This window comes from Elgaria multicarinata, chromosome 22, assembly GCF_023053635.1.
Source record: "Elgaria multicarinata webbii isolate HBS135686 ecotype San Diego chromosome 22, rElgMul1.1.pri, whole genome shotgun sequence".
NCBI lineage: Eukaryota > Metazoa > Chordata > Lepidosauria > Squamata > Anguidae > Elgaria > Elgaria multicarinata.
Genome location: NC_086192.1, coordinates 15,954,618 through 15,978,875, shown reverse-complemented (window position 1 = coordinate 15,978,875; position 24,258 = coordinate 15,954,618). Strand labels below are relative to the sequence as shown.

Below are 24,258 nucleotides of genomic sequence, written 5' to 3'. Positions count from 1 at the left end.
GTGCCCTCCAGATGTGTTGGACTCCAATTCCCATAATCCTGCCCCCCCAGCCACCATAGCATGCAGCCTGAGCCAGCTCCAGCGACCCGTGGCCTGAGACGGCAAACAGCCATTTGAAAACCTTGGCACAGGGGCGGCAGAAGCTGTCGCTTCGAGTGGCCAATTTATTTATTCTTTTGGCTGCAGCGTACCAATAATGTACAAGTTGTGATGTACGGGACAGAAAGTTTGCAAATGCTCAAATCTGCCATGGCATTCAAAATAGGCACATGCTGAGATGTACATTTAAAAACCAAAAAAAACCACCATGCCCATTTTCACGTTCCAGTCAATGGTGGGACGGCACCCTGTTTTTTAAAAATATGCACAGAAATGTTCACTTTCCCCATTTCAAAATAGGCACTTTCCCATTCGAACAAGCCGAAAAACAGGCCAAAAGCTGAAACAGGAGCGAGCCGCTGTGTGCTTGTAAGTGTTTTTTGGAGAATTTAGGCAAACTCACAAATTACCAGTTTTCCCAACCCAAAACGTGAAGCCCCACAAGGTGGGAAGGAAAAATATGCAGGCGATTTGCACGCATCCCACACCCCAGGTCCCTCTGACACCCTTGAGGTCCTGCTCATCTGGGCACACAAAAGACGCAGCCACGCCACGTCCCGGCACCATTTATTGAACACCAGTTGGGTCGAGGGAGAAGGCCAGCGCCGGGGTGGGGGGCACGGCACGGTCATGTCTCTCCCTCTCCGTCCGCCTCGTCCTCGTCTTGTGCCATCCTGGAGGCATGCTTGTAGCTGATGGCCAGGGTCCGAGAGACGCAGAAGATCATCCAAGTAAAGCCGCACGCCGGCAGCCACGTCACGTGGGTCACGAGGCGCCCCAGGTTCCAGAAGCAACGCTTCAGCAAGGACAAACCACGGGCGAGCTGTGCTTCCAAGGCCTGGTCAGCGAAGGGAGGCGAGAGCCCCGTCAGCAGGGACGGACGGACGCACGGAGCCAGGGCACGCAGGTCCAACGCCGTTTGGGTGCACAGGGACTCTGGCACCCTCCACCCTTACCCTGCCCCCTGGGACTTCCCTGTGGCCTCTCCGCTTAGCTTTGACCCTCACAGGAGCCGGGAGGGGAAGCATTATCCTACCCACAAGATATCCTTCCTTGTTGTCAAGCGATGTATTTTGGGCCGGCTTGGCCTTGAATGGGCCAAAGTGGACCGTTCAAAGAAAGGTGCAGTTAGGAAAGGAAAGGAACCTCTCGTGCAAGCACTGAGTCATTACTGACTCTTGGAGGGACGCCAGCTTTCGCTGACGTTTTCTTGGCAGGCCTTATAGCGGGGTGGTTTGCTGTTGCCTTCCCCGGCTGTAATTGCCTTTCCCCCAGCATTATTGAATATTTCTGCCAAAGAAAATAAAGAGATAAAAGAAAAACCTCTAATAGGTTACATGCTGACAGCTGCAAGACAATTAATAGCAGCAAGCAACTGGAAAACGGCAAAGATGCTGACAGTAGCTATTTGGAAAAGGGAAATTTGGGAAAAAGCAATGAGTGAAAAATTGACACAGAAATTACAAGTACAAAGAGGAGTAAAACAAAAAGATAACTTTAAGAGAGATTGGCAAAAATCTATCGAATATATGAAGAAAGAAACAAAGAGGCTTATAGGATGCTCTGGGACGCATAAAAAAGAAGTAGAGGTTAGAAAAATAACAAAGGAAGAGACAAATAGAAGTGATATAACATGCCAGAAGAAGAGATGGAAAAATCTGTGAGAAAGTCTTCCAGGCCCGGGGGGGTGGGGGGCGGCAGGGGAAAAAGGGTTAAAAGTCAAAACTCGAAATGAAAAGTAATTATGTTTATAAATTTAGGAGGAGGTTACTGTAAACCTGGAAAAGGTTAATGTATAATGAAGGGAAAAGGAAAGGACCCTCTCGTGCAAAGCATTTGAACCATTGCTGACTCCGAGAGGGACGCCTGCTTTCGCTGACGTTTTCTTGGCAGACTTTGTAGCGGGGTGGTTTGAACATGTACCTGTTTATGAATATTTGTTTAAAGGTATATATTGGGGGGAAATTAAGCAATTTAAACACACACACCCCAAAACACACACACACAAAGTAAGGTGCAAATTCGGTTAGGCCTGTGCGGATATTGTGAGACCCTTTCTGTGTGTTTTGCAGATCGTCAGGTGTCTTTCGTTCCAGCTTCCCTAAATTTAAGCCTCAATAACAATGAAACTAAATTCAGATTAAAATCTGGCCTTTTCTCCCCTCAGTTAATGGGTGTCCCGGAGACGAAGCAAAACCTCCAGAGTTCAGCGCAGGCTACCGCACACACACCCAGCCCCCACCATCTCCCTGCGCTGAATTTGAAGCTGAGGCCTTCTCCACCTCCACTCACCAAGCCTCGTAGGAGCGCTGCCCAGCCTTGTTTCTTCGCTCCGTTGTGAACTTTCCAGGCCAGCAGTAGCCCCATCATGCAAGCCAGGAGGACGTTCTGAGCCCAGAAGAAGCAGAAATCGATGGCCAACTCCAAGGAGGAGTGGATCCAGTGCAGCAGGTCCCACTGGATCTGTTTGAGGCAGAAGTACCAACCCAGCAGACCCACCCGCAACGAGAGCAGGTGGAGGTACAGGGCGCCCAGCCCGCCTTGCACTACCCGCTGCAGGCTCTTGCCTACGGCAGCTGGAGACCGAGGGCCCCGCTCGTGAACTGGGCAAGAGGCCTGCCCATCTGGGTGGGTTTGGAAGACGTCAGGGTTCATTGGGAGGAAATGGTGCAGCAATCTGGAGACTCTGTGGATAAAAGAAGGCAGGGAACTATTTATTTATTTCAGAGAAATTCTATGGTGCTTTTCTTTCCTTTTTCTAATGGGAATAAAACATCTTTGGGGGCAGCACTGAACTTCACAAACACATTTCCTGATTATTATTGGTATGTTGCCATATTTCCCCTTCCTATGAGCACTAGGCAGTCCAAAAGGAGACCGTAGCCCTCTCTTTCCCATCACACAACCACCCTGCAAGGTAGGTTAAGGCTGAAAGCAAACAACCAGCCTGACCCTCGCTCTTGAATAAGCACGCCTGCAGGCAGAGGCAGCCTGAGGAGCACTGACCTTCGTAAGACACACTGTGAGCTTTGGCTAAAGAGCAGCATTTTTAAAAGAATGCTTGGAATAAAAGAAAAGGAGAGAGAAACAACGGGATTTATCCTGCACAGAGCAAGGACCAGGCCTGAGCTCGACGCTGCGGTGAGCACGGAGGCGGCGTGGCCTTTCCCTCAGGGAAGTGCTCACCCTTCGCCCTCTGCAGCTCAGCCGTGGGAAGATCAGAGGCTTTGCAGGGGGAGGGAGAGCCACCAATTTGACACGAACCCCATTTGGTTCCACTCTCAGGTCTCTACGCTGCCTGCTGCTCCCAGCTTTGTGACGCTGCGGTGATGTCACACTGTGAAAGTGACATCAGTGTGATGTCATTGCTGTCCAGCCGCTATCGTCATCACAGGGGGATCATGGGACCTGTAGTTCAACACATCAGAAGGCTGCTGGGCTGGGATAAATGAGCCTTTCACTGGAACGGTGCCCTCCAGATGTTTAGGGTTGATAGGAGTTGAAGTCCAAAGAAACCAGGTCAGAGAAATGAAGGCTGGTGGCAATGCTGTCAGAGCGATGAATCCACTGGTTCAGTCAGAACCAGTCAGAACTCGAAAGGAGCTCTCCAAGGTGTGGAACTCCGGGTTTCAATCAGAACTAGGCAGAACTGTTCAGAGGAGGGCAACGAGGATGATCAGGGGTCTGGAAACAAAGCCCTATGAACTGAAGAGAGACTGAAAGAATTGGGCAGGTTTAGCCTGGAGAAGAGAAGGTGGAGGGGAGACAGGAGAGCACTCTTCAAGGCCTTAAAAGGTTGCCACACAGAGGAGGGCCAGGATCTCTTCTCGATCCTCCCAGAGTGCAGGACGCAGAATAACGGGCTCAAGTTACAGGAAGCCAGATTCCAGCTGGACATCAGGAAAAACTTCCTGACTGTTAGAGCAGTATGACAATGGAATCAGTTACCTAGGGAGGTTGTGGGCTCTCCCACACTAGAGGCCTTCAAGAGGCAGCTGGACAACCATCTGCCAGGGATGCTTTAGGGTGGATTCCTGCATTGAGCAGGGGGTTGGACTCGATGGCCTTGTAGGCCCCTTCCAACTCTACTATTCTATGATTCTATGATTCTAACTCTTAACAGCACCATCCACGGTCCAAAGCTTTGGGTTTCAGTCTGAACTGGAGAGCTCCTTTAGAGTTCTGACTGGTTCGGCCTGAAACCCGGAGCAGATTCCATGCCCCACTGACAACGGAGTCACCCGCCTCCACTGGATCAGCGAGTGCAGAAACCGGCTTGCGTGGCTCTGGACTGCGAGCTCCAGATGTGCCGGGGCGGAGCGGAGGCGGAGGCCGCTGCTTCCCGGGGTGGGCTCGGGGGCCGGGCAGCCAATGGAGCGGAGGGCAGGGCGGGGGCAGCCGGTTCCCCGCCCCATGCAGCCAGCCGGGCAGCCATGGCCGCCTCCTCCAACCGCAACCTGGCCCAGGTGCAGCGACGCGTCGCCGAATTGCACCACGGCACCGATCCGGAGCAACAGCTGTGCTTCTACGACGGCTGGGCCCCGGAGTACGAGCAGGTGCCTCCGCCCCGCTTCGCTTCTGCTTCGGCACACGCGCGCGCGCGCGCGCGCGCACCCCCTCTTTGTGGCGCCTGGAGGCTGCCAAAAATAGGCTTTTGGAGCATGTGCAGAGTGCCTTTCCCTTGACAGGGAGGGATACCGGCAGCTCTCCTCATGCGGGGGCTGGCAGGGGGCGCGTATTATTATTATTATTATTATTATTATTATTATTATTATTATTATTATTATTATTATTATTATCTCTTCTTGCTCATTGCAGTTTTTCTAGATGAACATGAAGGGCTTTGCCAGGTCATGATGATGACGACGACATTTCTGTACTATCTAATAGCTGAAGCTCTCTGGGCAGTTCACAGCAATTAAGGCCATAAAACACAAGATGATGAAATACAATATAAAAGTTTACAGCTATGGTATAAAAATAAAATAAACACAATACCAAAACCGAAGCTAGCAGCGGTGCAAAAAGTTAAAATGCTGCTGTATTGTACTTCTTGTATATATTTAGAATACTGATATTTAGAATACTGGATTGCGGTTCCTATCATTCCCAGTTGGTTGGGGATGATGGGCATTGCAGTCCGATGCTTATGGAGGGTCCTGGCTTTGGGGGTTAGGGCTGGTTTAGATGGCTTTCAAATGCGTGAATTGACTTCTCCACCATAATACCAAAGTAGAACCTCAACGTTCAGACACAGTCTATCAGTTGCAAAGGGTCAAGCCACAGAAGACAGGTCATGTGCCCCTCAGGGGCTTGTCGGAGGCAACTGGTCACCCAGAGAGCTTTGGCTATGAGGCGGTATATAAATGTAATAAATACTAATACTAATAACGCCATGGAAAGCATAGCAGATTCACTCCCTTGGACTAATTTGGAAATTCCATTTTAACGTCCTTAATTTATGACGCAGAACCTGTGAAGCTGTTTTCCCCAACCAAGTGTCTCCCCAGATGTGCTGGACTACGGATTCTATCATCCCCAGCCAGCATGGCCAGTGGGAATGATGGGAGTTGCAATACACCTGGAAGGCCATCAAGTCCCCCTGATAAATTGGCATGGCAATAGTCCACCCGGTGCCCTCCAGATGTTTTAGACTACAACTCCCATCTCCTTTGACCATTGGTTGAAGCTGATGGGAGCTGTTGCCCCAGATGTCGGGAGGCATTCCAGTGTGGTCTGATCCAGATGGATCACCCCTCAGCCAGACCTTTGCACTACAGATCTGGGTGGTGAAAAGATGTTAAAAGAGTGGGTTTCTCCCCGCACCCACATGGACAAGCCAGAGAGAGGATGTACGGATTACTCAGGAGCAACAGAGTGTGATTTTGAGCCAGATCAGCAGGAGCGCTCCCTAGGTCTCCCTTTGTACTTTCTTGGCCCTCCTTGGATCCTGCCTGTTTGGGGCAGGCCAAGGTTGCCCTGAGCTTGCCATCCAAATCGGCCTCCATCGCAGCCTGAGAGAGCCCACAGGCCCCGTTTCCAAGCCAGGACTCTCCTCCGCAGCGTCTGGAGCGGAGCCATCAGTGGAAATCACAGCGTGTCCTTTTTGGACGTGGGGGGGCAAAGGTCCGCGTCTCGGCCATAAAAGTCCTGCCGGCAAACCCCTCCTTCACTCCCCACGGTCAATATCCTGTCTGATTAGCAGCCGTTATCGTTTTAACGCTTTGATTACTGCTTAGACCCAGTTGATTCATCTGCTGAAACACGATAGGATGGAAAGAAACAAGCCAGGAGGTTTATTGATGCGGTTTGAGGGGCTGTGGAACTCGGTCCCCCGTGTCCCCCCACCCCGGTCAGGCTTTGCTCCTGCTCTGTCCCTGATCGGGCCTCCTGCCTCCGTTGAGGAGCAGCAGTTGTGACCAAACCTGGCATGTCAGTTTAAAACCTGTTTGTCTATAAACTAATATAAAACAAATCTTTTTAAAAATTATAGTTTTGTCGGTGATCTGTTTATTTTCTATTAGTGGTTAGTGGTGCCAACGAGGACGTCCTCCGTTCAAATGAGACTCCCTTTTTTCTCCTTTAGGATGTGGGAGTGTTGGAGTATCAAGCCCCCCGGCTGGCAGCGGCCTGCCTCGCCTCCGCTTTTCAGGGACCCCTTGAGGATGCTCTGGTGCTTGACGTGGCCTGTGGCACTGGACTCGTGGCTCAGGAGGTAACTGGCCAGGTGAAAAAGGGTGGTATCCAGGAAGAGGGAGTATCCTGTGGAGGTGGCCATCTTGGCAACCCAAGAGGGATGGATTTATGGTCCCCCTTGCCCTGGGCTAAAGCTCTGAAACTCTGCTAGAGCTTTTTTTAAAAGATTAATTAACGGGTCTCATCTGCATAACTTTGCATTCTAGTGTCGCACAGTCGAGTAGGCTAAATCAGCCCCCCCCCCAACCCAGCACCCTCCAGATGTATCGGGCTGTACGGCTGGGGATGATGGGGTTTGTAATGCAACCGACCTGGAAGGCTGAGGAAGCCTGCACGACTCAATTAAATGCGGCATGCGAGCCATGCCCAAAGCGACCTTGGCAGATGGGGCTCCCCATCAATCCAGGGGAGGGGGGAGAGATGGGGTTCCGGGCCAGGGTCATGTGACTTACGCCGTACGTTCTAAGCTTCAGGCCACGGGGTTTCATCGCTTCCACGGCCTGGATGGCAGCCAGGAGATGTTGGCGTGTGCCGGCAAGAAGGGGCTGTACCAGGAGCTGAAGCGGTGCCTGCTGGGCCAGGAGGTTCTCCCGGCCCCTGAAGGTAACGAGGGGAACAGGCTTGGCTCCAGAAATGGGTTCGGGGTGGCTCGGACAGTGGGCTGGCACCCCCCAAGAAGTCAGGGGCTGGCCTCCCCATGGCTAAGAAGCGCTGTGTCTTCTCCCCAGGCTGCTACGACGCTGTCCTGATTGTGGGGGCGCTCAGCGAGGGGCAGGTCCCTATCAGCATCGTCCCTGAGTTGCTTCGGGTCACCAAGCCAGGTAAGGCTTTTGCTGGAGGGACCCAGGTGCAGAGGAGGAGGGCAGAGAAAACGTCCTACAACTCCCAGCAGGAGCCGTCTGGGGGATGCTGGGAGTTGTTGTAGGACTTTCTCTCTAAACATGCATAAGAGCTTCAGCTCTTGGGCGGTTAAAAAAAATGTAATAAATTAATAAATAAATAAGATTACGTCCTCCTTCATTTTGTTTCTGACTTTTCCAGTTCACAGAACAATGCTCAGATACAGAAACAAAATGAAATGTGATATAAAAAAGCCAAAAAAGTACAAAATGACGGAATAAAGCCAAAGTTTCCGTTCGTAAATGACAACCGCCCTGTGTTTTCCCACGTCTGCTTCTGTCTTTTTTCCTTACCTGAAAAGGAAGGAAAGGCAAAACAGACACTCAATGCCTTTTGATGGGTTTGCGCGAGGAGACCTCCGTTTGGAAGCACCGTTGGACGCAGAATGCTGGACCGAGTAGACCGTGGGTCTGATCCTGCAAGGCTTTTACCTGTGAGACTCTGTGGTCACCAGGTGGTGCTGCTGTTTGGACGCTTTTCTAACCAGATCAACAGCAGAACGGAATGAAAAAAAACCGACTTGGAAGAGCCTGGAGCAGAGGAAAGGTTCTGCCGGCTTCTAGTTGCTTGGAAATCTCTTCCTTGGCTCATTTCACACATGGCCCATTAAGGCTTCTCCCCTGCTATTGGGGGCGCACATGCACCAAAAGAAGAAAAATGCCATTTAAACACGCTTCTATTAGGCTTTCAAAACTGATTGACAGCCACACAAGGAGGAGAATTTACAGTCGCGTTTTGGCCACCTTCCAGCATTTTTTTGTACCACCACTGACACGTTCTCCCTCTGAACTGCATTATTATTATTATTTTAGTCCTCCGTCCACTCTTTTCCCCAGTAAAATTGCACAAATCTGGGAATGACCTCTCTTCTTTGTGTGGGAAACATGAACAGACAACCTGGTCAGTTTCTCTGTTCTCTCTGCGGTGAAACTGACGAGGAAACATTTTCACCCTTTTCCGGGCTTTCATTTTCAGCTTCTTCTGGTGAGAGTGAGGTGTGTTTGAAGTGGGGCAGGGATGCTGTTAGAGGGTCTTATGCACCCAACAATACTTTTAGTTTTATACAGTAGAGGCTGGTGGCTCTGGTGTCAGTGGGGTAGTGAATCCACTCCGGGTTTCAGGCGGAACCAGTCAGAACTCTAAAGGAGTTCTCCAACCTTGGAGAACTCCTTTAGAGTTCTGACTGGTTCTGTCTGAAACCCGGAGCGGATTCACTACCCCACTGATACCAGAGCCTACAGCCTCTGCTGCTTTTATAGAAGTGAAACTGTCACTTCTATAAGTTGCTCTGCTGACCCGGTCAGTTAAATCTTGTGTCCTCCTTGCCCCAAACAGGAGGATATCTGTGCTTGACCACGCGGGACAACCAGACCAACTTGCGCTACAAAACCGAATTGCAGCAGCTGATGGACGAACTGGAGCAGCGAGGATTGTGGGAAAAGGTCGTGGTGCAGGAAGTGGAGAAATGGGAGCGGGCAACGTCAGGGCAGGAATCCACGCAGGGCCTGGATTATATCTCCGGCGTGGTCTATCTCTATCGAAAGAAGAGGCGTTCAGAATAGCGACCAAAGATAATCATTCCTGCTCTTGCTGGGCTGCCCTTCGTGGTGGGCGCCGGTGTCAGCTTCCCTGTCCAGTAGCTGGGCGGTAGGAGTCCTGAGGCTTAGCTCCAGAACATGCTATTTTTTTCATGCCAGGACTCTCTTGTGGAATATCTGAAGCAGTAATAAAGCAGACTGTACTTCAGAGCATGTGCAAAGTGCTTTTCTTTCACCAATAAGCAGCCATCATAAACTCCCGGCCATGTGCTTCTGCATCCAAATTTGGACCCTGACAGGCTTCCTTAGAGGGTCCTTCCACAAAATCAGGTTTTTGAGCAATTGAGGCTTGTGTACGGTGGGGATCCATCCCTTTTCCTGCCACTCAAAATTAGAATCATAGAATCATAGAATAGTAGAGTTGGAAGGGGCCCATAAGGCCATCAAGTCCAACCCCCCGCTCAGTGCAGGAATCCACCCTAAAGCATCCCCGACAGATGCTTGTCCAGCTGCCTCTTGAAGGCCTCTAGTGAGGGAGAGCCCACCATCTCCCTAGGTCATGGGTTCCATTGTCGTACTGCTCTAACAGTCAGGAAGTTTTTCCTGATGTCCAGCCGGAATCTGGCTTCCTGTCACTTGAGCCCATTATTCCGTGTCCTGCACTCTGGGAGGATGAAGAAGAGATCCTGGCCATCCTCTGTGTGACAACCTTTCAAGTGTCTGAAGAGTGCTATCATGTCTCCCCTCAATCTTCTCTTCTCCAGGCTAAACATGCCCAGTTCTTTCAGTCTCTCTTCATAGGGCTTTGTTTCCAGACCCCTGATCATTCTAGTTGCCCTCCTCTGAACCCCCTCCAGCTTGTCTGCGTCCTTCTTGAATTGTGGAGCCCAGAACTGGACTCAATACTCTAGATGAGGCCTAACCAGGGCCGAATATAGCGGAACCAGGACCTCACGTGATTTGGAAGCTATACTTCTATTAATGCAGCCCAAAATAGCATTTGCCTCTCTTGCAGCCATATTGCACTGTTGGCTCATATTCAGCTTGCGATCTACAACAATTCCAAGATCCTTCTCGTTTGTAGTATTGCTGAGCCAAGTATCCCCCATCTTGTAACTGTGCCTTTGGTTTCTATTTCCTAAATGTAGAACTTGGCATTGATCCCTATTAAATTTCATTCTGCTGTTTTCAGCCCAGCACTCCAGCCTATCAAAATCACTTTGAAGTTTGTTTCTGTCTTCCAGGGTATTAGCTATCCCACCCAATTTTGTGTCATCTGTAAATCTGATAAGCGGAGGGCATGAGGGTTAGGAGAGCGGAGACCTGTCAGCGAGCAAAAGGGCATCCCTTTTGCTCGCTGACAGGTCTCCGCTCTCCTAACCCTTCGCCTTGGTTTGAATCAGCCTTCCTCATCCTCACGTCCTCCAGTTGTTTTGGACCACAACTCTCACTAGCCATGCTAAGACTAAAATCTGTTGGACCCTTGCCTTCAAAAAAAGGCTAAGGAGTATTTATGTTATTATTCATATTCATATTATTAGCTGTAGTTTTAGTATTAAAAGTCATGCTTCGCTTACACACAAAGACAGAAATATGTAATTACTATAACAAAAAGGAAGGCTGAGCGAAGGAAGACAGATGCTTTTGAACCGTGGTGTTGGAGGAAAATTCTGAGAGTGCCTTGGACCGCAAGAAGATCAAACCAGGCCAGACTCCAGGAAATAAAGCCAGACTGCTCACTTGAGGGAATGGTGTTAAAGGCAAAACTGAAGTACTTTGGCCACATAATGAGAAGACAGGACACCCTGGAGAAGAGGCTGATGCTAGGGAAAGTGGAAGACAAAAGGAAGAGGGGCCGACCAAGGGCAAGATGGAGGGATGAGATTCTGGAGGTGACGGACTTGACCATGGGGGAGCTAGGGGTGGCGACTGCCGACAGAAAGCTCTGGCGTGAGCTGGTCCATGAAGTCACGAAGAGTCGGAAGCGACTGAACGAATAAACAATAACATAACAAAATGGAACCAAAGTCAATATAAACCATAATCAGCACAAGGATACAAATACAAATAAACACAGGGTGGGTGGGAAGCATAATCTAAAAGCAGTACAATAAGAAAAGTGTTCATCCGCAATACACAGCAAAGTAGCAGGGAGGGCTGAAGACCATTAAGTCTAAAATGATCTAGCCGCACCACTGATAGGATTCATTGGGGTGGAGAAGTTGGTGTCATGGCAATGAAACCGGTTTAAGGGCACTATGCTATGCACGTTTAAACAGAATGAAGTCCCACAACTCCTGGCATTCTCCAGCCAGACTTTTTCTGTCTAAACATGCATAAGACTGAAGGACTTTCATCTGGCTAAACATGCATAGGATTGTAGGACTTTCTTCTATCTAAACATGCCTAGGATTGCACCCTAAGTGTCTTAAATGTCACCACCCACAGACTTGTAACACCACTTTTTGCAACGCCGTTTGAAGATGGGCACTATAAACAAACACTCAAAAAATAAAATGGACTGAAGGAAACATTAAATCGACATCCAAAAGTGCTCAGGGAAGTCAAATTGCGTGTCTCCCTCCCCAAACAAGTTGAAACGGGGGTCTTTTAAGGGTGGATATCTTTGCCGCAGAGTGTCCGGGCTTCTTTCATTCTGTGGACAAGTGAGTTGCCAAACTCGTTTCTTTCCCCACTGTGTTTAAGAGGGTTTATGAGGACTCCTCAGGCAGATATGTGGGGCAGGAAAAGAAGGGGTCCGAGAAGAAGATACCTCCGTGAAGGGCTTAGATAGCTTAGCCTAATGGAGAATACAGGGCCATAAAAACAAATCCTGGACGCTTAATATCATGTGCAGTGCACGAAAAGTTCATGAAAAGTTTTGTTCTATTTGCATTTTGCAAAGCTCACAAAGCTTCCTCATCTTCCTTGGGGCTTAAGTGTTTGTTTTATAACACGAAAGTATACAAACTGGATCACGCAAGTCTCTCTTGCTACGCAGCGGACATTACTGGGGTTTGCAAAAGAACACTCTAACAGGCCTTCTCTGGACTGCGAAAATAGGCGGATATGTGCACACACACACATACACCAAAAATAAATAAATAAATCCAATCTAAATCCTGCCAATGAATAAATCCTGCCAATGAAATTGTTCTCTGGGAAGGTGGAAAAACAGGCAGAGGCCATTATTTTTTCACGAATGCTACCAGCTGGACATCAGGAAAAACTTCCTGACTGTTAGAGCAGTACAACAATGGAACCAGTTATCTAGGGAGGTTGTGGGCTCTCCCACACTAGAGGCCTTCAAGAGGCAGCTGGACAACCATCTGTCAGGGATGCTTTAGGGTGGATTCCTGCATTGAGCAGGGGGTTGGACTCGATGGCCTTGTAGGCCCCTTCCAACTCTGCTATTCTATGATTCTATGAGTATAGATACAGATCAATTATTGGAATGCTGTAAAGCTTTTGAAATGTTATTGCCCTCGGAACAACTTTGCGCAGTGTCTTTACAACTTTACAATGTGGCAGCTGAGATTGGGAAGACTAACCAGGCCCAGGCTGCAGACCGTATGCACTTGCTGTTTCTTGAAAACATTTTCTACCTTGCTTTTCAGGCCCCCGAAGCCTGTCCAATATTGAAGTAATTCCTGCCTTTGGACATTTCATCAGTCCGTGTCAGTGGCAGGCATGAAGGCAGGTCCTCTGCCTGTAACTGACCGGATTGCAAGGTTTTGGCCAATAGTTTTTGCTACCAGGAACAACCGCGTGCCACCTCTTTGGTCAGGTGTGGCTTGTTAGGGTGGATCTCACCTTGCAGATGGTTTAATTGACACGTCTGCTGGCTTAGATGGTTCTACAAATGTATGGAAGAAGAGCAGAGCTACATGGCCTTTGGTCTGATCCAGCATGGCTTTCTTCTTCTCTCCTTCCCTTCCTGCCAGAGATCCCTGGGAGTGAGTTTTCACTCTTGAAGGGAAGGGCTAAGCCATCTCTGAGACAGACTTGAGGGCCGCTTTCCCACATCACAATCCCTTGGGATTTTTCTTTGTGGTGTGGGAGACAATTGGCATCAAAATGACGTAACGTTTGTAGCATAACTAATCGGCCCTGAACGGCAAAAATATACGAGAGGAAAACGGTGGTACGGTGAGGTGTTGGGTAGGGATCTATGAGAAATGCATTTCGGTTTCTTTTTGATCAGGATTTGGCCAGATTTACCTGCCGGTGTGAACGCAATCAGTACTCAAAGCCTGTCCCTTTACGAGCTCGCAAGGCGGTTGGAGGACAGCACGTGTACCTTTGAAAAATGTGCGTTCAGAAAACGTGTGCAGACGTAATTTAATCAATGGGAGGAGCAGGCGTACATTTCAAAGGTGCGAGCATTAGATGCATTGGGGAAATACACACATTTTCAGGCAAAAATGAAAAAGAGCAAAGATCGCAACGGGACACAGAGATGAGCCAGAATTATCTTTTGAGCTGGAATGTGCAGGACGCCCACTAGGACCATTCCTATTTGGGGCAGGGGGTGGGGTGGTCCTGCTCATTGTTGCAGCAAGGCCCGGACCACTGCCCCAAAGTCTGGCCCTGGTGCAGCGTCGGGGAGTCCCATGAAATTAAGCCGGTGAAGCCGTCGCCTTAGCACCAAAGGCCACTCAGGTTTGTGCTCTTGGATGGGTGAGTCGCTGTGCCTCTGTTGGCGCCTGCATCCGTTCTAGGACCTCCTTGCCGGGGCGAAGGAGTGGTCAGACGTAGTCCTTCCGGGCATAGCTGCCTGCAGCGGCGTGTTTGTACCTCACCGGGTAAGGTTTGTCACCCTGTGTCTGTGGGAAGGAGCAGCACAGCGTGGCCCCGCCCGAGACCGAGAGAGCACTGGCCGCCCAGCCCACGTAGAGCGAGACGCCCAGCTCCCGCTTCAAGGCCTCGGGAACCAGCGGGTTGTAGAAATCGCTGACAATATTGCTGGCCAACCAGGAGACAGGGATCAGGAGCACCAGCCCAGCTAGGATGAATGCCGCCCCGGCCACTGCTGAAACTTTGGCCTTGGCGCTGCGGCCCTCCACGCAGCGCGTGCACTGGGCTCCGGTGACACCGACGAGCAGGGCCAGGACGGAGGCAGCGATGGAGACCATCACCAGGGCCCGGGCGGTCTGCAGGTCGGCCGGGAGGTCGAGCAAGGAGTCGTAGACTTTGCACTGCATCTGCCCAGTGCTCTCGTAGACGCAATTCATCCACAGCCCCTCCCAGAAGACCTGGGCCACAATGATGTTGGAGCCGATGAAGGCCGTCACCTTCCACATGGGCAGGGCACAGGCCAAGACGGCGCCCAGGCCGCCCAAGGAAGACAGCGCCAGCCCGCCCAACTGTAGGGCCTGGGACGCCATGACGACGAAGACGACAAAAGTGCCTGCTGGGGGAAATGGCAAGAGCATCACTGCAAAATGCATCCTGGATGGGTTTGGGTGTTGTTGCTTTTGCCACCACTGGAAAATTCTGACAAATTTATTCTGACATAAGCTTTCCTGAACTATAACTCACTTCACCAGATGCACGGCGTACAATGGAGCAGTTTAGGCTTATATATCGTACGTTTGGGCGATGGCAGGGTGTGTGGGTGTGGGTGTAGAATTGTAAACACTAAAGACAGAAGGAAATTAAATGCAGATAGTGCTGACAGTGACAACCACATTGTTAACAGTAACTGTTGCTGATAACACAAACATCCCGGCCCTTGGGAAGCCAATTAACACTCGTGTGATTAAAAAAAACAATCCTTTATCCTGATTCAGTCCTTTGGTGACAGAATTAAACCTACTGATGTGTTCTAATTCAGCCATCTCTCGCTTTCTTCTCTCTTGGACGTTCCTTTCCTCCACAATGGCTACTTTAAGTTCAGTGTCCTCAGAGGCTGAAGGGTTCTCCCATTGGGATTTTTTTTTAATACTGCTGCACCAAACCTACCCTGTGGAAATAGAAAATTCTGCTGCTTCTCATCCATCCGCATTTGCACTCCTGAGAGTGTTTGCCACCCCTGTCTTTGATCCACAAATGACCCCAAAATGAGGGTCATTTTGTAGAGCCAATATTGTAGAGCTGGGAAAAGTGCAGAAAAGGGCAACTGAAATGTTGTCACACAGAGGAGGGCCAGGATCTCTTCTCGATCCTCCCAGAGTGCAGGACACGGAATAATGGACTCAAGTTAAAGGAAGCCAGATTCCGGCTGGACATCAGGAAAAACATCCTGACTGTTAGAGCAGTATGACAATGGAACCAGTTACCTGGTGAGGTTGTGGGCTCTCCCACACTAGAGGCCTTCAAGAGGCAGCTGGACAAGCATCTGTCGGGGATGCTTTAGGGTGGATTCCTGCATTGAGCAGGGGGTTGGACTCGATGGCCTTGTAGGCTCCTTCCAACTCTGCTATTCTATGATTCTATGATCCAGGGGCTGGAGCATCTCCCCTGTGAGGGAAGGTCACAACAGCTGGGATTGCTTAGCTTGGGAAAAAGGAGACATGACAGAGGTGTATGAAATGATGCCTGGTGTGGAGAATATGGAGAGGGAAACATGTTTCTCCCTCTCCCATAATACTAGAACCCAACAGGGTCATTATCCCATGGAGCTGAAAGGTGGGAGATTCAGGACACATAAAAGGAAGGACTTCTTCACACAGCGTAGCGTTAAACTATGATATCCACTGCCACAAGATGTAGTGATGGCCACCAATTCAGATGGCTTTAAAAGGGGTTGGATAAATTCCTGGAGGAGAAGGCCATCAATGGCTCCTAGTCCTGATGGCGATGTGCTACCTCCAGTATCTTGTATACACCAGTTGCTGGGGAACATGGACAGGATGGTGCTGTTGCACCATGCCCTGCTTTGTGGATCCCCGGTCGACAGCTGCCTGGCCACTGTGGGAACAGAGTGGGGGACTAGATGGGCCCTTGGCCTGATCCAGCCTTGGGACTCTTCTGATGTTCTTATGAGATGCACCTTCCGGTCATGGCAAATGCCCTGATGGAACTGACACCCTCGGGACAGGTTGCTGTTGCTGGTCCATGATTTGTGGGTTGTTTGCTGGCTTCCTGCTTGTGGAGTACAGCTCACAGCTGGGAGTGCAGAGGGCTGGCTCGAAGGACATAAAAAAAACCCCAAAGGGCAATCCCAGAGCCTGTATTTCCAGCAGCCCCACATGCAGGGATGGGACCAGAAGGGGCGGCTCAGCAGAACTCCCGTAGACTCAACACCCCGCCCACCTCTCCAGGATGCCGGTCTCAGTCTTTTTCTGCCAGGGATCAGCATTGCCCCATCTCGTCTGTGCTCATTGAGCAAGAATCCCCTGCTGCTAACCAGGAGAAACAAGCTCCCTGACGCTGTCATTTCCTCCCTGCCCTGATTCATGGGCTGTGGTCCTCTGCCTGGAACTCACTCGGTGGCTTTTGGCAAGATGCAATCTCTCCGCTTCAGCCGCCACACCTGTGTATACAGGATAATAACACCAACACCAGGCAGTAGCTGTTGCAAAGGGTTATTGCCTTTGTGCTCGTAGGTCTGAGCGCAGGCACACTTTGGGAACTCAAATATAATGCATCTATTATCCTCCTCCGTCCCTAGAAGTCCAAAGACCACCATGTTCTGCATCTGGAGGTAACTTTGAGCTGCCATCCCTCCAAGCCACCAGATGCATGGATGCGGATGATGGGGTTTGTAGTCCAACACATCTAGAGACTACACTGACCCAGCAACCCTATTGAACAGAAGCCCCCCAAGGCATGGGCAGGTGGCATTTCATAGAATCATAGAATAGTAGACTTGGAAGGGGACTCTAAGGCCATCAAGTCCAACCCCCTTGCTCAATGCAGGAATCCACCTCAAAGCATCCTTGACAGATGGCTATCCAGCTGCATCTTGTGTGGGAGAGCCCACCTCCTCCCTAGGTCATGGGTTCCATTGTCGTACTGCTCTATCAGTCAGGAAGTTTTTCCTGATGTCCAGCTGGAATCTGGCTTCCTTTAACTTGAGCCCATTATTCCATGTCCTGCACTCTGGGAGGATCGAGAAGAGATCCTGGCCCACCTCTGTGTGACAACCTTTCAAGAATTTGAAGAGTGCTGTCGGGTATCCCCTCAATCTTCTCTTCTCCAAGCTAAACATGCCCAGTACTTCCCCTCCTCCTCCCTCCCAATCCCCTTTCCTTTTGTGTCATGTCTTTTAGATTGTAAGCCTGTGGGCAGGGACTGTCAAGAAATACTTTTGTAAGCCGCCGTGAGAGCCTTTTTTTGGCTGTATGGCGGCATAAAAATGCTTAAATAAATAAATAAATAAAAATAAATAAATATGTAAAATGTATAAAATTATGGCCAGCATTGAGAGAAATGGATTGGCAGTAGATTCCAGAGAAGGCAAGGAGTCCTTTGCACAACGCAGGACCCGTGCAGGGTGGGCAGTGGTCTAACGTGGGACTGAACAAATTCACAGAGGAGGCAAAGTCCATCAGCGCCTCTTGGGTGTGACAGCTAAACAGAACCTCCATGTTCAGATATAGTCTACCCGGGAATACCAGATTCTGGGGTGCTACAGCAGGAGAGTTATGTTGCCTTAAGGCCTTCAGAACTAGCCTGCTGGAATAAATGGGCTCCCGGTCCGATCTGGGGAAGCTCACCTGAGATCCATGTGGGGGACTTGGCATAGTTACACCCTACCTTTCCATAGAATCATAGAATAGCAGAGTTGGAAGGGGCCTACAAGGTGATCGAGTCCAACCCCCTGCTCAATGCAGGAATCCACCCTAAAGCATCCCTGACAGAGAATCCCTAGCTAGATGCAGCGGAGGCTGGTGGCTCCGAGGTCAGTGGGGCGGTGAATCCGCTCCAGGTTTCAGTCCAAACTCTAAAGGAGCCACCAGGCTTTCCTGCACATGCGTGTGCATGCACACACAAACACAGAAACACGCCATAATGAGCAGACTAAGCACGACAGCCACAATGTGGAGACCCTAGAACAGCCTTCCTCAACCTGGGGCGCTCCAGATGTGTTGGACTGCACCTGGCTGGGGCATTCTGGGAGTTGTAGTCCAACACATCTAGAGCGCCCCAGGTTGAGGAAGGCTGCCCTAGAAGGTATCAACATGTTAAACAAAAAAAGGCACCAATGACTCCGTGCCCTAAATATGAGAACTCGGAGTGTGTGTGTGTGTGTGTGTGTGTGTGTGTGTGTGTGTGTGTGAGAGAGAGAGAGAGAGAGAGAGAGAGAGAGATCCACAGAAAATTAGATATTTATGATTTTTATTATTTATTTGAAGTGTTTATTCCAGGGGTCTCCAACCTCTTCAAGCCCAAGGGGCTGCATTCAAGTGATGGGCGGGGCCGAAGGGAATAGTGGGCAGGCCTGAAGGGGAAAGAGGCGGAGCCAAAAAAAATACCAGCTAGTTTTAACTTCCAGCTCTCCTTGCCAGTAACGGAGCCTTCGGACAGGTATTTCAGCTTTTTAGAAAGTGGGGGGGGGGGGGCTGCCCACCACCCAACATCTGGAGAACCTTATAGGGTGAGATGGGGGGGGGGCAGATTTGAGCCGGATTCAGCAGCCCTGATTTATAGGATGTGTCTTTCCTATAACCACAAAGCAGCTTGCAAGCAAAGAAGGCATGATTTGGAAGCACAAAACGAAAGGCTAAAAAGCTATCAGATGTGTCACTTAGAAGCTGCCTCGTCTTTTCCTCCTCCTCTGGCATCCCAGATACAGGTAGGGCACAGAAAGCCAAATCCTGCAAGCAAGAGGGGAGCCCTCGTCTCACAACACCACCTGGGGCATGCGGGCAAGACCCAAGACCAGCGCATTTGCCAAACAATAGAAGCGCTGGACTTATACCTGCCTGAGGAACCTCAGGAGAAACGCCGTTGGAGGAGAGATGACCCTGATAGGCAGTTTAAAAACCCATGAAATATTAGTAAATAGTAATTAAAACCTGCCCCACACCAAGACCTAACACACCTCTAAGATTATTCGGTGCTGTGGGAAAGACACTTTGCACATGCTCAGAGAGGCACTATTGTTTCATATGCTCCCAGAAAGAGCCCTAACAGCAATTATAGTTTTAACTTATAAAGCAGAGGATGGTGGTCAACCCCAGCCTGTGAATCCCACTTTTCTAACTTCCAAATCACCACTCAGTGGTGTTGGGAAGGCACTTTGTACATGGTCAGAAATAGGGATGTACGAAGATTTCATTTCTGTTGCCAAATCATGCAAACATGACCCACCTGCAACACTGAATGCGAATGCAACCAGGTATTTAGTTCCCAAGAAACTTGTACAGTTTTCTGAGCTTGTGTTTTGCATTTGAAAATGTGCAGTTGCGCAAGAGCGCACTTCCAAAATTGCACAACCCCCCACCCTGAAAACTCCATTTCCATCTTTAGCTTCTGGGGGGGGGGATTCTATCCTGTGCAGGGATAATGGGAGTTGTAGTCCAAGGCTTCTAAAGGGGGCCAGTTTGGGGAAGGCTGCTCCATGTGTTGGTAAAATTGTCCCTCCTAATTGCTCCCAGCACTGAAAACTGGTAGCTTTCCCGGGGTTTCAGCAAAGTTAAGCAAGAAGAGATGAAGAAGCAGCAGCGCCTCACTTCTGCTCTTGTTCTTCTGGCCTTTCCCTTCCTTGCTCAATTTAAATTCCTGCCCTGGTCCCTGAAGAGCCAGGACAAATCTGAATCCCCGCTGCTGCCTCTGCACAGCAGCCTGGAGCTGCAAACTCATGATCAACAACTCATGATCCAGCCATAGCTTCTGAGAGCAGGGCGGCCAGCATTTCTTTCCCACTGAAACCTCTTACACCCGAGGAAGCCCATGTGCTTTCCCCCAAGGAGCTGCCCCACACGAAGGCTCTGGCTTCAGAGGGCTGGGGAGGGGGCACGGTGGGGGGGGGGGGCGGCACCATTCTCAATTCTCCAGGCACATGTTAAAAACCTACGCAAAAGAAAAGGCGCTGAACAGGAGCCCCAGATGTTGGGACCCTCACTAACCAGGTAAACAGATGGCCGGGCACGGATTCCAAAGGCCCTTAAGGGACATCTCTTGGACATCTCCGTTCCACAGCCCAAGGCCCCAAACACGGAGACGTCCAGCCTCCTCCGGGGTTTAGACCCTGCCCGCCCCTGCTGCAAGCACCATCTCACTGTAACGCACCAGCTAGGGGTCCACCTTCCAATTCTAATTCAATCCAAAAAGACTTCTGGAAGTCACCCCGTCACATACACACCTCAAAGAACAAAAACAACCACCTGTTGCTGCCCCTTCACATTTTGGCTCTCCGCTTGATCTCACGTGCACAGAGAACCACCCCACCCACCCCGGAGCTCTCTAACCCCTCCGAAAAGGACAATGTCAACTGGATGATCTTGAAGACAACTTTTCTGGCAGAGCTGGAAGGAGAACCCGGTTCTCTGCCCACCTCGGGTGAGCGGAAGCCACACCGCTCGTGTCCACCAGCCTGGGTTCTTCGGGGACGGTTTGGGAGTCGAGATAAAAACACGCGGGGGCTCAGGCAGCAGCACAGAATGGATACAGCACTGATGGAGGGGGTCTCCCCCACTCGAATCTACTCAGTCTTTTAGATCCACCTCCAGGGTGGGGAAAGTCCCCAGGCACAACTGGGCGTCGGGGACCGCGTTTAGACGTAGTTACTGGCCGGGACGGATCGGGTGGCCGTGTACTTGGCCGAATACGGCTTCTCTTTTCTCAGGGGACAGTTGTAGCACAACAGGGCCCCTCCGATGAGGAGCATGGCGCAAGAGGCCCAGCCGATGTAGAGCGAGTAACCAAACGCCCGCTTCTGGCTCTCGGGGACCATGGGGTTGTAGTAGTCCCGGATGATGTTGTTGGCGATCCAGCAGAGGGGAATGAGGAGCAGGAGGGCCGAGAGGAGGAAGGAGACGCCGGCCCCGATGATGACCCTGGCCTTGGGGCCCTCGTCTTCCATGCAGTTGGTGCATTTGCCCCCCAAGACGGAGAAGACGACGCCCACGATGGCCAACACGATGGCGATGACCACCAGGGCCCGGGCGGCCTGCATGTCCTGTGGCAGGGCCAGCATGGACTCGTAGATGTTGCACTGCATCTGCCCGGTGCTCTGGACCACGCAGTCCATCCACAGCCCCTCCCAGATCATCTGGACCAACAAGATGTTGGTGTTGCCGTAGGCCGTCACCCTCCACATGGGCAGCCCGCAGCACAGGATGGTGCCCAGCCAGCCCAGGACCGAGAGGGCGATGCCCACGACTTGGATCCCCATGGAGGCCATGGCGGTCGCCTCCCGCGTCTCTCCGCGCGCCTTTAGCCGAGTGGGAAAGCAGGAAGAACTGCAGCAGCTGGAGACGGTGCGGCTCTAGTCAGCTGCAGGTGGCAAATTGGGATAAATTATAGGGTGCCGGGATGGGTGGGGTTTCTCCGACTCCATCCAGTCTGAACAGATGCGGAGACTCAAACCTGTTCCCCGGGATTCCTCTTGGCTTGCAGTCCTGGGATCCTGGCTTTTCCATCCCGGCAGGAAGGGATGCGTATCCCTGCAACGAGTACGGGGGAAATCCCTGCCGGGACAAGAAGAGAAGCACGGCGGGACGGCCAAGAGGCCACTCAGTCGGAAGCTTTCGCCTTCCGGCTCTTGGCGGTAATTTCGCCGGGCAGAACCAAGCGGCAACTTCGAACTGGCAAGATGTTTGGGACTACAATTCCCATCATCCCTACCCAAACATCTTGCCAGTTCCAAGTTGCTGCTTGGCTTGATGGGAGCCGCAGGCCAGGAGAGACAGAACTTGCCCGCTCCTGCCCTTCCTAGAATGTAAAAATTGCTTTGCTGCCCAGTATCCTGTCTCCAACTGTGGGCAGCCAAATGCACTAGGGAAGCCCGCAAGCAGGCTGTGAAAGGCACATCCTTCCTGTGTCATTTGTTCAGGGGTAAACTGCTCCTGCACATGGGGGCTCCATTGAGCTGTGTTGGCTGATGACCACAAGTTCCTTTGGGCAACCGTTCCTGCCGCAACAATGCAAGTGGTGGCAGCAGGTTCGACAGCGGAAGCATCGCCTGGCGTGAGAAAAGGAGGCCTCCCCATCCTTCCTGCAGCAGCCCCCCGGAGAGAACTCCGTGGCCCAGCTGGCCTGCTCCAACGCCACGCAAGCTGGTTGTAGGGCGTCCGTGGTTGAATCACTTCATTCTCAGAGGCTGTGATGTCTGCAGTCACTGAGGCCCACACCCGTCACTGAGAGCACCGAACCAGTCTGGGCGGCAGAGGTTACCACATCAGAAAGGGTGAGGAAGTTCTGCTCAGTACCTGGCTGAACGGGTCTTGCTCCATCGAGTGAGGTTTCCTTAATTTCTTTACAGAGGGAGATGACAGCGGAAGCGCCATCATTTGTCCAGCCCTTTTCATGTTAAGATTTTTAATATACATTTCTTTCCTTTTCCCACCTCATCCCTTTTTCCTTGCGTGCTGCATCTTTTTAGATTGTAAGCCTTCAGGCTGGGACTGTCTTGTTTTTAGTGACCGGTTGTCAGCTGCTTCGGGAGCCTTTTGGGGGCTGAGGAGTGGGCTAAAAACACTTTTAATAAATAAATAAAAATAATCTTGTGGACAAGAAGGAGGAGGAGGAGGAGGAGGAGGAGAAGAGGAGGAGGAGGAGGAGGAGGAGGAGGAGGAGGAGGAAGAAGACCTTTTAGCAAGAAGGAGAAAGAGAAGGGGAATTTCTTTTATCAAGGAGGAGGAGGAGGAGGAGGAGGAAGATCTTTTAGCAAGAAGGAGAAAGAGAAGGGGAATTTATTTTATCAAGGAGGAGGAGGAGAAAAAGAAGAAGAGGAGGAGGAGGAGGAGGAGGAGGACCTATTAGCAAGAAGGAGAAAGAGAAGGGGAATTTATTTTATCGAGGAGGAGGAGGAGGAGGAGGAGGAGGAGGAGGAGGAGGAGGAGGAGGAGGAGGAAAAGAATAAGAATAAGAAGAAGAAGAAGAAGAAGAAGAAGAAGAAGAAGAAGAAGAAGAAGAAGAAGAAGAAGAAGAACTTTGACTCCTGACAGTGCCCCAGAGCTGGTTTGTTTTCTAAACTTGAACTCAGGTGCAAAATGTGCCCAGGTTGATACATGTAGGTCACACTCCCGTGTGGTGCCTTCAGTGATGTATGGCGCAAGCGTGCCGAAACGGATGGGTTTCTCTGCAACACACACGGAACAGAAAGACACCAGCAGAAACTGCAGGGGCTGAATCACACCTCACAGGCGTTTGGTTTTAGGTGTGCTGATATTTCAACTTGGCCTGCGTGGGGATAACTTTGTGGTGTCAAGCACTGGCATATCATTCAGGTGTGCTCATTGGGGCGCATGGCCAATTGCTGCTCTGTGGGATGTGCAAAACAGGCATATTCCTGGGAAGCACCAGCTGCTCTAAACCGGGGCGGGCGGCGGGGTGTGTGCCCTTCCCAGCTGCAGGTGTAAATGGTTCCTTTGGCTGTTTAGGCAGCAATCCTCTACCCACTTACTTGGGAGTAAGTGCCATTAAACTCAATGAGGCTGGCTTCGGGGTAGCCATGCCTGGGGTTGTGCCGTTCAACTTGGATCCTTTTTGTGCTTCAGGCCAGAGTAGGGCCGGAACCCAGCCTATGATCAAGGCTGCACGCTGGGCGAGTCATTTGTCCCTGAGACAACGGTGGGGCATTTCAAGGTGTCCTCCGAGAGTTTGCTCCTGCAGCGCCTAGAAATCATGGCCATTGTCTGGAGCTTCCGGGAGTTGTCGTTCAAAACATCCAGAGATGACCCCTCTAAAACGAATTGCTGCTCAGGAAGTCATTCCGATCCAGAAAAGGGGGTGAAAGGCATATGTGTCCCACCTAATGCTGCCACCACTACAACCGTCTGCAAATGAGCCCACGGCCCCCCCAAAAATTACCCCCTCAAAACTCAGCGAGGTGGCAGATCATCATGGCAGTAGCTTATATATGAATAATGCATTATCAATAAACAGGAGTTTCATATTTACATTCCGTTTA

General features: G+C 50.8%; 4 protein-coding genes across 4 annotated transcripts; 1 reads left to right on the top strand and 3 right to left on the bottom strand.

Moving 5' to 3' along the window:
• Positions 1–717: 717 nt before the first annotated feature.
• Positions 718–4,534, bottom strand: LOC134412799 (uncharacterized). Its single transcript, XM_063146811.1, has 3 exons — positions 4,372–4,534; positions 2,392–2,723; positions 718–937 (listed from the first exon to the last, which is right to left on the bottom strand). Exons 1-3 carry the CDS (start codon positions 4,532–4,534, stop codon positions 728–730), a joined length of 705 nt encoding a protein of 234 aa, XP_063002881.1. The 3' UTR covers positions 718–727.
• METTL27 (methyltransferase like 27) lies at positions 4,503–9,449 on the top strand. The gene is made up of 5 exons (XM_063146751.1): positions 4,503–4,655; positions 6,686–6,814; positions 7,263–7,398; positions 7,524–7,616; positions 9,031–9,449. Exons 1-5 carry the CDS (start codon positions 4,533–4,535, stop codon positions 9,255–9,257), a joined length of 708 nt encoding a protein of 235 aa, XP_063002821.1. The 5' UTR covers positions 4,503–4,532; the 3' UTR covers positions 9,258–9,449.
• A 4,456-nt stretch (positions 9,450–13,905) lies between these two features.
• Positions 13,906–14,651, bottom strand: LOC134412580 (claudin-4-like). The gene has a single exon (XM_063146508.1). The coding sequence runs from the start codon at positions 14,618–14,620 to the stop codon at positions 13,982–13,984; it is 639 nt and encodes a 212-aa protein (XP_063002578.1). The 5' UTR covers positions 14,621–14,651; the 3' UTR covers positions 13,906–13,981.
• A 6,174-nt stretch (positions 14,652–20,825) lies between these two features.
• Positions 20,826–21,568, bottom strand: LOC134412581 (claudin-4-like). Its single transcript, XM_063146509.1, has one exon. It carries the CDS (start codon positions 21,526–21,528, stop codon positions 20,899–20,901), a length of 630 nt encoding a protein of 209 aa, XP_063002579.1. The 5' UTR covers positions 21,529–21,568; the 3' UTR covers positions 20,826–20,898.
• Between the last annotated feature and the right edge of the window lie 2,690 nt (positions 21,569–24,258).